The sequence below is a fragment of the Ciona robusta genome, chromosome 10 (assembly GCF_009617815.1).
Source record: "Ciona robusta chromosome 10, ASM961781v2".
Classification (NCBI taxonomy): domain Eukaryota; kingdom Metazoa; phylum Chordata; class Ascidiacea; order Phlebobranchia; family Cionidae; genus Ciona; species Ciona robusta.
In genome coordinates, this window is record NC_143244.1 from 704,492 (window position 1) to 718,591 (window position 14,100).

The 14,100-nt window shown below is 35.5% G+C and overlaps 1 protein-coding gene across 3 annotated transcripts; it reads left to right on the forward strand.

The window, feature by feature from the left end:
• The first annotated feature begins 639 nt into the window (after positions 1–639).
• On the forward strand, positions 640–13,999 carry LOC149729276 (sodium/potassium-transporting ATPase subunit alpha-3-like). 3 transcript variants are annotated; one of them, XM_089886377.1, is made up of 23 exons: positions 640–790; positions 921–1,039; positions 1,571–1,704; positions 2,290–2,349; positions 2,648–2,860; positions 3,251–3,364; positions 3,786–3,920; positions 4,314–4,431; positions 5,148–5,416; positions 5,841–6,039; positions 6,578–6,700; positions 6,989–7,110; positions 7,470–7,662; positions 8,149–8,324; positions 8,885–9,021; positions 9,603–9,753; positions 10,056–10,224; positions 10,549–10,703; positions 11,072–11,195; positions 11,625–11,770; positions 12,080–12,210; positions 12,802–12,995; positions 13,262–13,999. In XM_089886377.1, exons 3-23 carry the CDS (start codon positions 1,591–1,593, stop codon positions 13,288–13,290), a joined length of 3,072 nt encoding a protein of 1,023 aa, XP_089742503.1. In that variant the 5' UTR covers positions 640–790; positions 921–1,039; positions 1,571–1,590; the 3' UTR covers positions 13,291–13,999. The 3 variants fall into 3 exon arrangements, with proteins under 3 accessions (XP_089742503.1, XP_089742505.1, XP_089742504.1); XM_089886378.1 differs by lacking the exons at positions 640–790; positions 921–1,039 and adding an exon at positions 1,349–1,365; XM_089886379.1 differs by lacking the exons at positions 12,802–12,995; positions 13,262–13,999 and having other exon boundaries at positions 11,625–11,789; positions 12,080–12,211.
• Positions 14,000–14,100: the final 101 nt, after the last annotated feature.

Consider the following 14,100-nt stretch of genomic DNA (forward strand, 5'->3'; position numbering starts at 1 on the left):
TGTTTAAAAATACTTAGGTTTAATATGCAATAAGTTCTGTTTAAATGTCGAGAAGATATGAAACAAATTTAATTTATTCTACAAGAACGGTAACATTGGGTGGAAGGTGTTTATTTTTTATTTTGTGCATTTCTATTTAGTATTTCTATATTATAATTGTTTCTTCTCAATCTTAAAATAATATAACAGTTAGATTTTTCCTTACTTTTTAATTTATCATTAACAGTTGCTTAAGAATATGTTTAAACGGTGTACGATGTTAGTTCATTGTTTTTATTCTGTTAACAATGTCTAACAAGTTTTCAAGAAGATAATGAAACAAATTAAAAACTGCACAGTTTTTTAAAGTTGACATCATATTGGAATGATAACTTTGGTGGAAAGGTGTTTATTTTTATTCTGTGCAACATAAAGAACATATAATTACAAATATATGTGTATTACTTTATGTATGGTCTATTTTGTATGGGTGAGGTCCTTCGGCATAATAAGGGACCTGATATGTAAGTGTAGAAAGCATATTAGCTTCGTATGGATTTACATCTAATATTACTTGAAGAGTGTAAAGTAAAAGACATACAAAACATAAAAGTTATTGTATGGTGCATCTCTTCGATTATTCTTAACATTACTTTATAATGTAGATTCTCATGACCTAAATAGCTTGATTATTTATATCATTGGTCGCTTTTTGGAAAAAGTTCTTAGAATTTTCTGATGACTCGTGGTGGTGATGTCAGACATGCTGAGTCGCAATGATTAATGACTTTAAACAAAGCTGCATTATGAGGTAATATATAATCATAATTTATTAACAATTAATACAACACTTAAACAATATACTTTTATATTTTTCTTTTGTGACTAAACAAAACAAAACCTTGTTAAGCAAATAAATGCAATGTTATGTCACAATGCAGCGATTGTGAAATGACAGGATACAGGATATGATGTCATAGTCAAGCCAGTTATGCCACAATGCACTTTGTTGATGTAACAGTTAGTCCTGGTGAAGACACCGGCCGGTATTGTGAAGCAAGTAAGTTATATGTGATGTAATAATTGTATCTTCTATTATTTATAGAGAAATCCTAATGGTTTTTCATCAGTTATGTTTGTTCAATAGTTTTTGTTATGATATGTTTAGAATGATTGTCATTTTAATTTGAATGTCATTCTCATTGTTGTTTAAATTTGTTTTACTTTAACCTAGACTTTCTTGCCCATAACAAGTAACTAAATTTAATCGATTTATTATTATTATTATTATTTGTATTGTGTTTTGTTATACAAGTCAATACTAAGTTTGTTTATTCTAACCGATAGCTTGTAACTGACTACCAACTTATAGCAAAAGTATTACAAGTAGGTTCATTGAAATTAATAATTTAAAAAAACAGTAAAAAAAAATTATAATCACTGTTTTATTTCTGATTAAAGAATTTAATATTTGTGTTAAAACGACTGTTGTTTTGTCGCTAAATTCTGTCTTTTTGTTTAAAATATTTCTAAATCTTTGCTGCTGTAATCGAAGAGAAAAATAAAGTTATTATTATTATTTCCAATCCAGTTTAAACTTCATCAACAAACATGTCGGCACGATACACGGTCAACGAACAGGAACCAGATGTGCAAGTTCTGGTTCCTAAAAAAGAAAAGAAACCCAAAAGAAACATGGACGATTTAAAGAAAGAATTGGCGCTTGTAAGATATAAACGCAACTGAATGAATGTTACTTGCTTTATTCACGCATGCTTGGGACAACGACAAGCCTTGAACCAATTTTGGGTTGATGGCAGGCTAACCACTTTGTCATGGCACCTAGCATAGTTGTGCTGTTATTGTTGGAATGTGATAAAGAGGATGGTGTATAAGTTATCCATGTGCCTTCTTATAGAGCAATATATATAAGTTGCATGTGTTCACCACCTAATTGCATGATGTTCACATGGTGTTACACATGTTATACATACTTAGTGACTAACAAGACACCCCTGTAGAATCTACTTCTTTTTATCCAACAGTCTTAGTTAACTGGGTTGACTTGTTTGATCAATAAAGCTGTAAAAACTACTATATATTTGTTTTGTACCTGGTGTAGGTTATTCTGACCTTCGTAGATAACTTTGACCTAAGTTTTACAGTAATGGCATAGTTATAGCAATTTGCAAGTGATTAGCTGTGTTGCTAAAGGACACACAGGGTTTCGTAATCATATTCTCATTTCTTTTAATATTTCAATGTTTTGTGGATCTGTGTGAATTTTCATCAACAAATTATTCATTACAGGACGAACATAAGATAAGCCTGGAAGAACTTTGTGAAAGAGTCAAAACAGACCCAGTGAATGTGAGTTCTTTATACATTATGTTACATGTCATAAACTTGAGTGATTTACCTGTGATTAATGGGTTGTCTAAAATTACCAGCCGTGCAGAAAAGCAATCATCCACAAACTTACATACATAAAAGCGAGAAAATGGTGTATGTATGAAACAAAACAGTATACCGTGTTATAACGATTATCGTTGCCCCACTATGCAAGGATAAATACATTACATACACTTTTACATACTCAGACTTGATACGTGTTATTCATTTACCCCCCAAAATAACTATTAGTATTATTAATCCTGATCATCACCAGGGCTTAACTTCATCTCAAGCTGCTGAGTTTCTTGAAAGAGACGGACCAAACGCCCTCACACCTCCCAAGACAACCCCAGAGTGGATTAAGTTCTGTAAGAATTTGTTCGGAGGTTTCTCTACTTTGTTGTGGACGGGAGCCATCTTGTGTTTCATTGCTTATGGTATTGATGCTGCTACTATTAAGAACAGGGAGAACTTGTCGGCTGATTATGTAAGTGGCCTCATGCTCACTGTCGAGTTAAACATGAGTGACTTATAAAACACAGACACATATTGTGTATTCATACACCTCATGCTCACTGTCGAGTTATCACATGGGCGTTTCTTATACACCAGACATACATGGTGTATTCATACACCTCATGCTCACTGTCAAGTTAAACAATTCTTATACACCAGACACACGTGGTGAATTTATACACCTCATGCTCACTGTCGAGTATTAACATGCTTAAAAAGTTAAAACAGTGCATTCATACCCCATATAAATACACCATACATCTCATGCTCATTTTAAAGTTAAAACATGGGTGTCCCCCAGACACATGTGGTGTATTTCACTCCATACAAACATTATCATCTCAAGTACTTGTTATTCCAGCTCTATCTTGGCTTTGTGTTAGTTGCTGTAGTTGTCCTGACTGGGATCTTTCAATATTATCAAGAATCCAAAAGTTCAAAGATTATGGATTCATTCAAGAACATGGTGCCTGCTGTAGGTGGAATTACTTTTAACTAATATTATTTATCATATGTTTGTTTTGCATCATACAAAGCTTGTAATTCAGCTCACATCCCGTATTTGTGGGGGTGTTGTGTCAACTCTTGCTTAGTCTCAGGTTCTTTAGCATACACTAAGACCTTAGCGTTTTAACCTGGCATGTATTAGGCCACACCGTTGTACATTCATTCTGCATAAAACAAATCCTGAAATTTCAGCACATACCACTGGTTGGGTATTGGTTATTGAACCAACTCTGCCTAAATTCTGTGGCATGCCAAAGGACACTTTTAATGTACTAGTCAAATTTCATAACAAAAAAATTTTTATACTCACAGTCATTTCTTAAAATGTTTGAAATTTCTCCTTTGAGTTTGTTTCATTATTACATCATATATTCATTGTGATGTCACAGCAAGCAATTGTTATACGAGATGGAGAGAAATGTCAGATTCTCGCTGAGAAGATTGTTATCGGTGATGTGGTGATTGTGAAGGGTGGAGATAAAATACCTGCGGATCTCAGGATATATAGTTGTCAGAATATGAAGGTAAGATTATTTGTATACTTGTTCATTCTTTAGTGGAGGGTAAAACAATTGTTATAACACGGGTGTTCTGTTTCATGCATTTTGTGTTTGGCTGTTCGTTGACTAGTTACCACAAATGTAACTTATTTATCCTTGCATGACGGGGCAACGATGGTCGTTATAACACAAGTAGTAAACTGAGATATATTTAGTGCGTTTATAAACCAGTTTATTTTTTACAAGTTACTACATTACAACTTTGTGGGTGATTGATGTTTGAACTTATAGAGATATTATTTGTAATAATAAAGATGTCCTGTTCATATGCCTCTTGCTCTTATTAACAAGTATGTACATGGCTGCTTTAATATTGTTATTGCTTAGTCATGGTTTTTAATGCTTCATCATTGTTAGGTTGATAATTCATCTTTAACTGGCGAAGCTGAACCTCAAAGTCGTGGAATTGAATGCACGCACGAGAACCCGGTGGAAACAAAGAATATTGCTTTCTTCTCAACCAACTGTGTTGAAGGTGGGGTGGTTGGTGTTGTGTGTGGATCAGTCTTAAATTCGTTAATAATATTCTCGTGGGTGGGAACGAGTGACTTATTGAGTGACTTATCCATGGTTGCCACTCCCATGCCCACAGTCGAGTTGCTGAAGCTATTGCAGTGTGTGGATAAGTAGACATGACTTTTGGTTGGTTTGGTCATTTATATCCTCGTGGGTGGGAACTTGAGTGAATTATCCATGGTTGCCACTTCCATGCCCACAGTCGAGTTGCTGAAGCTATTGCAGTGTGTGGATAAGTAGACATGACTTTTGGTTGGTTTGGTCATTAATATGCTTGTGGGTGGGAACTTGAGTGGCTTATCCATGGTTGCCACTCTCATGCCCACAGTCCAGCTGCTGAAGCTATTACAGTGTGTGGATAAGCAGACATGACTTTTGGTTGGTTTGGTCATTTATATCCTCGTGGGTGGGAACTTGAGTGACTTATCCATGGTTGGCACTCCCATGCTCACAGTCGAGCTGCTGAAGCTATTACAGTGTGTGGATAAGTGTGTTGGTATGTGTGAATTTTTTTGTTTGTTTGGTCATAATCATGGATAAGTCACTCAAGTTCCCACTCACAAAGATATAAATCTTTTGCTAGTTTGGTCAAGCCATAATTTATGTTACAGTCACAACTTCCAGCCTCATGCTCACAGTCGAGTCACCGCATAACCTTGTAACATTACTACCTAGGTTCTGGCCAAGGTATTGTCATCAAATGTGGAGACAACACAGTAATGGGAAGAATTGCCACCCTTGCCTCGGGTCTCTCATCAGGGGAAACACCCATCGCTCGTGAAATTGCTCATTTCATTCACATAATCACAGGAGTGGCGGTTTTCCTTGGTGTGTTGTTTCTTATCATCTCACTGGCTCTCGGATATAGATGGATCTTAGCTGTTGTTTACTTGATTGGAATTATTGTGGCAAATGTTCCTGAAGGATTGCTTGCAACAGTGACTGTAAGTTCTCTTCATACTTGAACCTATAACCTTAAAATCAAGTTTATAATATGAATATTATATCACAAGTTTACTATTGTTTAATTAGGTACTGGATGAACAAATAACTTATTTTAATGAGTTATAGTTTTATAATTAGGTGCAACAGCCATGGTTTTTAACTGATGCTCTTACCCACCTTTTATCCATAGCATGTTTTAACGACTGTCGTTTTGCTATCCATTCCCTTAACTTTGTTCTCTAAATATTGTAATCTTCACTATCTTTTTTAACATTAAGCGTATTTTAACAAATATTGTTTTGTCGCCCTGTCTTTTTGTTTAAAATATTTTAAAATCTTTACCTCCGTAATTGCGGAGAAAAATAAAGTTATTCTTTTTTATTTTCGCAGAAATAAATAAAACATTATATTTTAATCATGTAGGTGTGTTTGACTTTGACTGCAAAGCGTATGGCTCGTAAGAACTGCTTGGTGAAGAACCTGGAAGCCGTAGAAACTCTTGGATCAACATCAACAATCTGTTCCGATAAAACTGGAACTTTGACGCAGAACAGAATGACTGTCGCACATATGTGGTTTGATAATCAGATCGTGGAAGCTGATACAACAGAAGATCAATCTGGTGAGTTATCATATTCTATTAAATAAATAAATGTGACTTATTTATCCTCAAACGTCGGACAATGACAGTCGGTATAACATGAGTGTTCTATTTCATATACCTCATGCCTGCTCGTCAGTTACCTTGTATCTAACTTTGCAGATAATTGTCTGCATCCCTGGCATTTAGACATTCGATTAGTCAAACATGTTAGTATTTTTAAGTCTCTTGCCCAAAAGACATAAATCTAAACACAGCATTTGTGTTGCCCAGCCAGATGATTGTAAGTTTGCAACTGAAGTTTTCCAACCCAGTGGTCATTAATGGGTTGTCTAAATTATCAGCCATACATAGATAAATCCCCCCCAAAAGTAACCACCCACAAAGTAACATACATGGTAACTCATAAGCTGACAAGAGGTGTATGAACACCCGTGTTACATTTAGGTGTTATGAAACAAAATTGCCTAAAAATTATGACAAGTTTCCACCCATGGTCAAATTGTTGAAGCTTGGCAGAAACATAATATTTATTTAAACCCTGTTCATATCTATCCAGGTGAATGTGGAGACATGAAGTCAGAAACTTGGGTTGCTTTATCTAGAATTGCATTGTTATGTAACAGAGCTTCATTCTTACAAGGACAGGAGAATGTTCCAATATTGAAAAGAGAAACAGCTGGTAAGTGTTTGGATCTGAAACTTCTTCTCTCAGAAACAAGAGTATATTGTTGGTATAGTAATTAGGAGTGGTACCCTGTATACTGGAGGATACAGGTTGAAAGTTTAACGCTGCCTCAATCATAGACAAGTCCGTCGCTTGGCAAGACACTTAAAGTTATTGTTTCATTCCAATTGTCACTAAAGGGTTGTCCAAGTTGTCAGCCATTCTTAAAATATTGAAAAATAAAAACAATCACACAGAAGCTGAATATATGGTAACCAAGTTTTTATTTATCTTCCCCACTAGGTGATGCATCAGAGTCAGCGTTGTTGAAATGCGTTGAATTATCGTTGGGAGATGTTGAAGGAAGGAGATTGAAAAATACAAAAGTTGCTGAAATACCATTTAATTCAACAAATAAATACCAGGTAGAATTTCAGTTGAATGTTGATGTAATCATTTTAACTATGGTGTGTGGGTGTTAATTCAATTCAAAGTTTTATTTAATTTTATTGTGGGTGTTACTTTTATTCAATTCAATTAAAAGCCTACAATTCTTACACCTTAATCTATAGTGTCTAACCCTTATGTCATGTTTATTTAAAGTGTGGTTACTGATCTTCAATGGTTGAGCTTTATGGTGAGGCAGGGACTTGAAAGTCAGGACAGAATTGGCTTGTTTGACCAAACATCAATCTGTAACTAACTCCGTTTTTGTGTCTTTGAATTACTCGGTTTCAAAATAATCAAAGTTAGATTTAGATCTTATTCACTTGTCACAATCCAGGTTTCGATCCACGAGACAGAAGATCCAAATGATAAACGTTACTTACTGGTGATGAAGGGAGCTCCGGAACGAATCCTGGATCGTTGCAACCGCATCATGAACAAAGGAGCTGCAGAAACAATGACTCAGGAATGGAAAGATGATTTTGAATCTGCTTACATGGAGCTTGGTGGATTAGGGGAGCGTGTACTTGGTATGTATTGCATATTACTGAGGTTGAAAGGTCAAAAGCAATGTTAGCTTATCTCGTACTTGCTACAATGTATCTCAATGCATTGCAACTAAAAGATCTATGGTTCAGTGTGCTGAGTGTAGTGACTTATACTTGATGTGGTGCAAACAGATAATTCTTTTAACCCCATTGTCACTCTCGATCTGCCACATTACTACTTCTTATGCTGCAATTTAGAGCTAAAATATAAACAGACTAGAATATGTTAATTCTGGTCATACCTTTACTAAACTGTCAAGGAAAGATCTTTCATCCATTAAGGCACTTGTTGCCTACCTTTGGCTTCAATATTCGGTGAGGTTCTTTCGGTATGCAGGCGGTGCAGTAGCACCCTGGTTGTTGGGGTAGCGAGGAAATTGTGCTCTAAATCTCAGGATCCATAACATGCCATACCAAAATAGAATAAAGTAGAACAGATAACATTATATTGTATATGTTTTCATACAGGTTTCTGCCACGAGTATCTTCCTGTGGACCAATTTCCACCTGGTTTTCAATTCGATTCGGAAGATGTTAATTTTCCTCTTGAAAACCTAACATTTGTGGGGTTAATGTCCATGATTGATCCACCTCGAGCTGCCGTACCTGATGCTGTTGGGAAATGTAGAAGTGCAGGAATCAAGGTGAAAATATTCACAATAAAACTATTTTCTAATTTTGTAAAACTAACAAGTTTTAAACTTTTTTTCATTTTTAAAACTAACAAAACTGTGTAATATTAAAGTATGTTTATAAAGGTTTTTATGTGTAAATGAATGAATGAATGAATGTAACTTACTTTATCCTCGCGTGGCCGGAAAACGACAGTCGTTATAACACGGGTGTGCACCTCGCGCCAGCTTACGAGTTACCAAGTATGTTACTTTGTGGGTAATTATTTTTTTTGGATTTTTTCTCTTTTTTATGTATTTCTGATAATTTAGACAACCCATTAGTAACCACTGGGTTGGAGCAATTGCCGTTAAGTGTCTTGCCCAAGGACACATACGCCCACAATGGTAGCAGCGACGAGCCTTGAACCCATTACCTCTGGGTTAGAGGCAGGCGCGCTAACCACTACGCCACGGCGCCGGGACGAAATCACGGTTTTATTCAAGTTCTCATACATATTTTAAATAGGGATTATATTTTCAAGTTGGGAGTTATCTCATTTGATGTTTTCTAACATTTCTATGTTTCCCAGGTTATCATGGTAACAGGAGATCATCCAATCACAGCGAAGGCGATTGCTAAAGGTGTCGGTATTATATCGGAGGGTAACGAGACAGTAGAAGATATGGCTAATAGACTCAATATTCCATTAAGTGAAATTAACCCAAGGTAGATAAGTTGACAGTTGTGCCACCATTACAATGGTCCCAAATAGTACAATGGTCCCAAATATAATGTTACGTTATACTTTTGGGACACTCAGAAATTATTTTTAGTTTATTACTCAATGATAGTTTGAATACAGCATAAACACATGCTGGATAGTAAGCAATAGCTACATGACATCACTATGTAAATTATGAAACAAACTAATTGCCTGAATCCTAGGAGAAGTCTGCAATAACCTTTCAATTGTTTTATAGGAAGATGGCTTCTGTATATCCACAGTATCTCTGCATAAACTCACCATGTAATAAACACAAACCTTGGCTATAAAACCACCATGTAATACACACAGTAAAGCGATAACAGTTTTGTTATGTTGCGTATAAACAGTCACCCAAATAACCCTGATAAACACCGTGCACACACAGAGACCATTTTATCCACATTTTCACCATATCAATTAAATCAACACCCTATTAACTAAATAAGTATCATGTTACCCACTTTTACTCATAAACACTATATTAACCACACTACATAGAGATCATATATTATTCACACCATATGTTATGTGCTTACCACAGAGATGCCAAAGCCTGTGTGATCCACGGTTCAAAGCTGACCGACATCACAAACGAACAACTCGACGATATTCTTAAGAACCACACGGAGATCGTATTTGCACGGACCTCACCTCAACAGAAACTTATCATTGTGGAAGGATGTCAACGATTGGTATGTTATTTCTATGGTGTGGATGAATGTCAATCATTTATATATAGACACCAAGTGTACGAAACAGAACACCCATGTTATAACGACTGTCATTGCCCGCCACACAAGATTACCTAAGTTACATTTCTTGTTCAGTTATCAATACTGCAACGCATATTATAATATTCCCAATAGTAAGTAAAAACTTCAAACTTACCAAGATATGATAAACAAGTGGCAATCATTTATTTAAAAACCATAAGAACTTTCAAATCCTTGTTTTGAAAAAAAAAACAGTTGAAAAATTTTACATTAACTTTCAGGGAGCCATAGTAGCTGTCACAGGAGACGGAGTGAACGACTCGCCTGCTCTTAAACAAGCTGACATTGGTGTTGCCATGGGGATATCTGGCAGTGATGTCTCAAAACAAGCGGCCGACATGATATTGCTGGACGATAATTTTGCTTCCATTGTAACTGGTGTTGAGGAAGGTTGGTCGTTGTGACAATTGTATAGAGTGGGTAGAATGTAACAGAGGTCTCAGCACTTACTGCTACTACCATTCTGGGCGTGTCTGTCCTTGAGCAAGACACTTAACAGAAATTGCTCCAACCCAGTGGTCACTAATAAGAAAAAAACACTTACATAGTTACGTAATTGGTGTTTCGTAAGCGGGCACTGAATGAAAGGTGTATGAAACAGAACACCCATGTTATAACGGCTGTTGTTGCCCTGGCACAAAGGGTAAATACCCTGTGTTGCAAGTGCATTTGTCTAACCACATGAAGATGTATAAATGATGACACAAATCGCAGGTCGTTTGATCTTTGATAACTTGAAGAAGTCGATTGCTTACACTCTCACATCCAACATCCCTGAGATCACTCCCTTCCTCCTTTTTATCATGATTGGAATTCCTCTTCCACTTGGAACCGTCACCATCCTCTTTATTGATCTTGGAACAGACATGGTAACAATCATCATTGTGATGTCATGATTGCAACTTTTTTACAATGACTTGTTTTAACACATTCATGCGACTCTCTATGTGTATACCATATATCGTTTAATGGCCAAAGTGTGCCATACCGATTATCATTATTTCTTTAGTTGTTTAAATTGCCCTGACCTTCATGAATGAAGAAATAAATAAAGTAATCTGTTATAATTTTTCTTGCTGCATAATCTTAAATGACATCATAACCATCCCATTGTTACATATGACATCATAACCATCCAACTGTTACATATGACATCATAACCATCCCATTGTTACATATGACATCATAACCATCCCATTGTTACATATGACATCATAACCATGCTATTGTTACATAGTTACCTGCGATCTCATTGGCTTACGAACAAGCAGAAAGTGACATCATGAAACGTCAACCTCGTGATCCCATGAAAGATCGTCTCGTGAATGAACGTCTCATCTCGTTGGCTTATGGACAAATTGGTAAACTTTAATATATATTATCAACTGGTGTATTGTAACATAAGATTGAAAAAGATCTCATTTATACTTTAAGCTTTAATAAGTCTGCACTAAGTTCTGTAATTACCAAACTTCCAAAAATCTTGATGTGTTGTGTTAAATCACCCACAAATTTACATACCTGGTAACTTGTAAACGGGCCTGAGGTGTATAAAACAGAACGCTTGTGTTATAACAACTGTCGTCGTTTAGCCCCAGTGAAATAAATAAAACAAATTTGTTAATTCAAGATGAACTTTTGCAGAAGCCATAGCCTACACTTAAATATGCCTTTTTAAAATTAAGTACGAATTAGTGCAGAAGATTTAATTGCCTAATGATCCTAAAGAACCGTGTCCTATAACTTGTTACCAAGTATAAGTCTTTCCTATCAGCACTTTATATTTGCAGGTATGTTACAAGCACTGGCAGGTTTCTTCAGTTACTTTGTAGTGATGATGCATAACGGGTTTCTTCCATTACGTTTGATCAACATTCGGGCAGATTGGGACGACAGGAGTTTGAATAATGTGCTTGACTCGTATGGACAAGAATGGGTACGAATATAAATATAAGGTTTCAATAAAATTCTTTTGATTTAGACTAGTAGGCTAACTACATGACAGATTCTCTGGATCTTTTACAGTAACACCCCAAATTTTCTTCACTTTACTGGAGTTAACTCAATATAATGTAACAACTAACATAAAGGATCTTAAAAAACTACACAAAATTACGCATGTGGCAACTTGTAAGTGGGCATGAGATTTATGAAACAAAACACTTGTGTTATAACCTATAAAGTTGCCCAGCCATCCAGGTTAAAAAAATCACTAAATTTTAATGTAAGTTGACATAAATTACAGACTTATGAGAGCCGAAAGGCTTTAGAATACACAACAAACACTGCATTCTTTCTTTCCATTGTGATCGTACAATGGGCTGATTTGATCATCAGTAAAACAAGAAGGTTGTCCATTCTACAGCAAGGAATGAGGTGAATCAACGTAATATCTATTTATTCAGTAGAACCTAGGATGGCATTCTCAGCTACCGACTAAACTAGTCGCCGCCTAAATCAACCAACTAAAATTTAGTCCTTGATTTCAAAAGACTAACTTCAGTAATAAGTAATGCATAGAAAATTAATCGACCGACCAAATTTCGGTTGACTAGCTAAAAAAAAACGCAGTAACCAATAGTAACTGGGGTCGACTAACTTTAGTCGGTAACCGAAAATACCACCCTCTTATACAGAAACATTCGCATGCATGGTCAGAGTAGTTCATTTCGAATTATACAATTATAAGGGTAGGCAATCTGTGACCAGCAAGTCAAATATGGCATATAAAGCCTGTTGTAATGACAAGTAATATGTTATTAGAAACTATTGCATTTACCAAACATATGCCTGTAATAGATATTTGTGAATCTCAATGCGACGTAAATACCCCATTGTCTAGTTATAAATCAAACCTCATCTGTAGGATAAAAATTTTGGCACTTACTTGATTAAATTTTAACACAACACAAAAAGTCTGAAGCATTAAGTTAAAAATACGGCAACTTTAAAGTGAAATATTTTTAGGAACAAAGTTCTTATCATCGGGTTGTTTGAAGAGACAATTCTTGCAACGTTTTTAGCGTTTTGTCCAGAGTTGGACGTCGCACTTAAGATGTATCCATTAGAATGGCCGTGGTGGTTTCTGCCAATGCCTTTTGCACTTATCATATTTTTCTATGATGAAATTAGAAGGCTAATCATCAGGAGGTACCCTGGAGGTGAGTTTTACAACTATTCAGTCTGGTGTTGCAAATGCTGTGCCCTGGATGATTATTGTTTTCTGTATTTACTTATTTGTTGTAAATGACTATTTTGGCAGCTGATTAGTAAGGATTGAGCAATAGTAATTAAGAATCTTGCCCAAGTACACACATTTTCAAAACGTTTTCAGCTTCAAATTCAAAACCGTCTTTTTCCAACAATGTACTTCAACTACTGTGTAGGATCTCAAATTTATTTTTCTAACCCATGTTATGTTTTGCAGGCTGGGTGGAACAAGAAACTTATTATTGATTATTGTCACATATTCCACAAATCTTTGCAATACTTCATCTTGTACTTGGAATCTTTAGCACTTTTTACATTTTACTGTGTTACTTTGTTTATACACTTTGCGTTATATCAGGTAGTTCTTCTAATGTAAATTCATTATGGATGTTGGGGCTGGAACTATAAACCCAGCATATTGTAAATTATCATTCTATTTCCTTTTTTCTATATGGGTGGGGTCCTACAGCGATGATACCTGGGATTCAGGCCAAAGTAGCTTTTTTCCCCAAATATCTTGTACAATATCAAGGGTTAACAGTATACAGGTGCCTTTTATGTGTAACGAGGCTCAGTTTAAATCCTTACACAGCAAAACCATACAAATTTGCTAAATAATGTTCGCATTTACATTTATATCTCAATATTTTCCCGTTTTTATTGATATTCGTGTATTTTCAAACCAATGGGCATCTGTCGGAATGCGAGTAATCTGAAACCTTTCAGAAATAAGTACATACCCAAATTAGCAAATAGTTTTGATCAGAGACTCTGATTTTGATATTACTGTTTAATTTTCCCAGGCTTTGTTTTAAAGGTGGTAAAAAGAAATACGTGTCAAACATTTAATTTGTGATGTTAAATTTTACTCCCATAATTATTACAAAAATTAGAATCCAAACGTTTTCGTACTTTTGGGAAATGAAGTAGGTAAACTACTATGTTAATACCATGATGTAAACATGTGATCAAGATTAAATTACGTGCCCAAAAACCGAAACCAATAGACCATATCGTGCTAAGTTATACGGCGTTCTTAAATTTGTTACTGTTTAT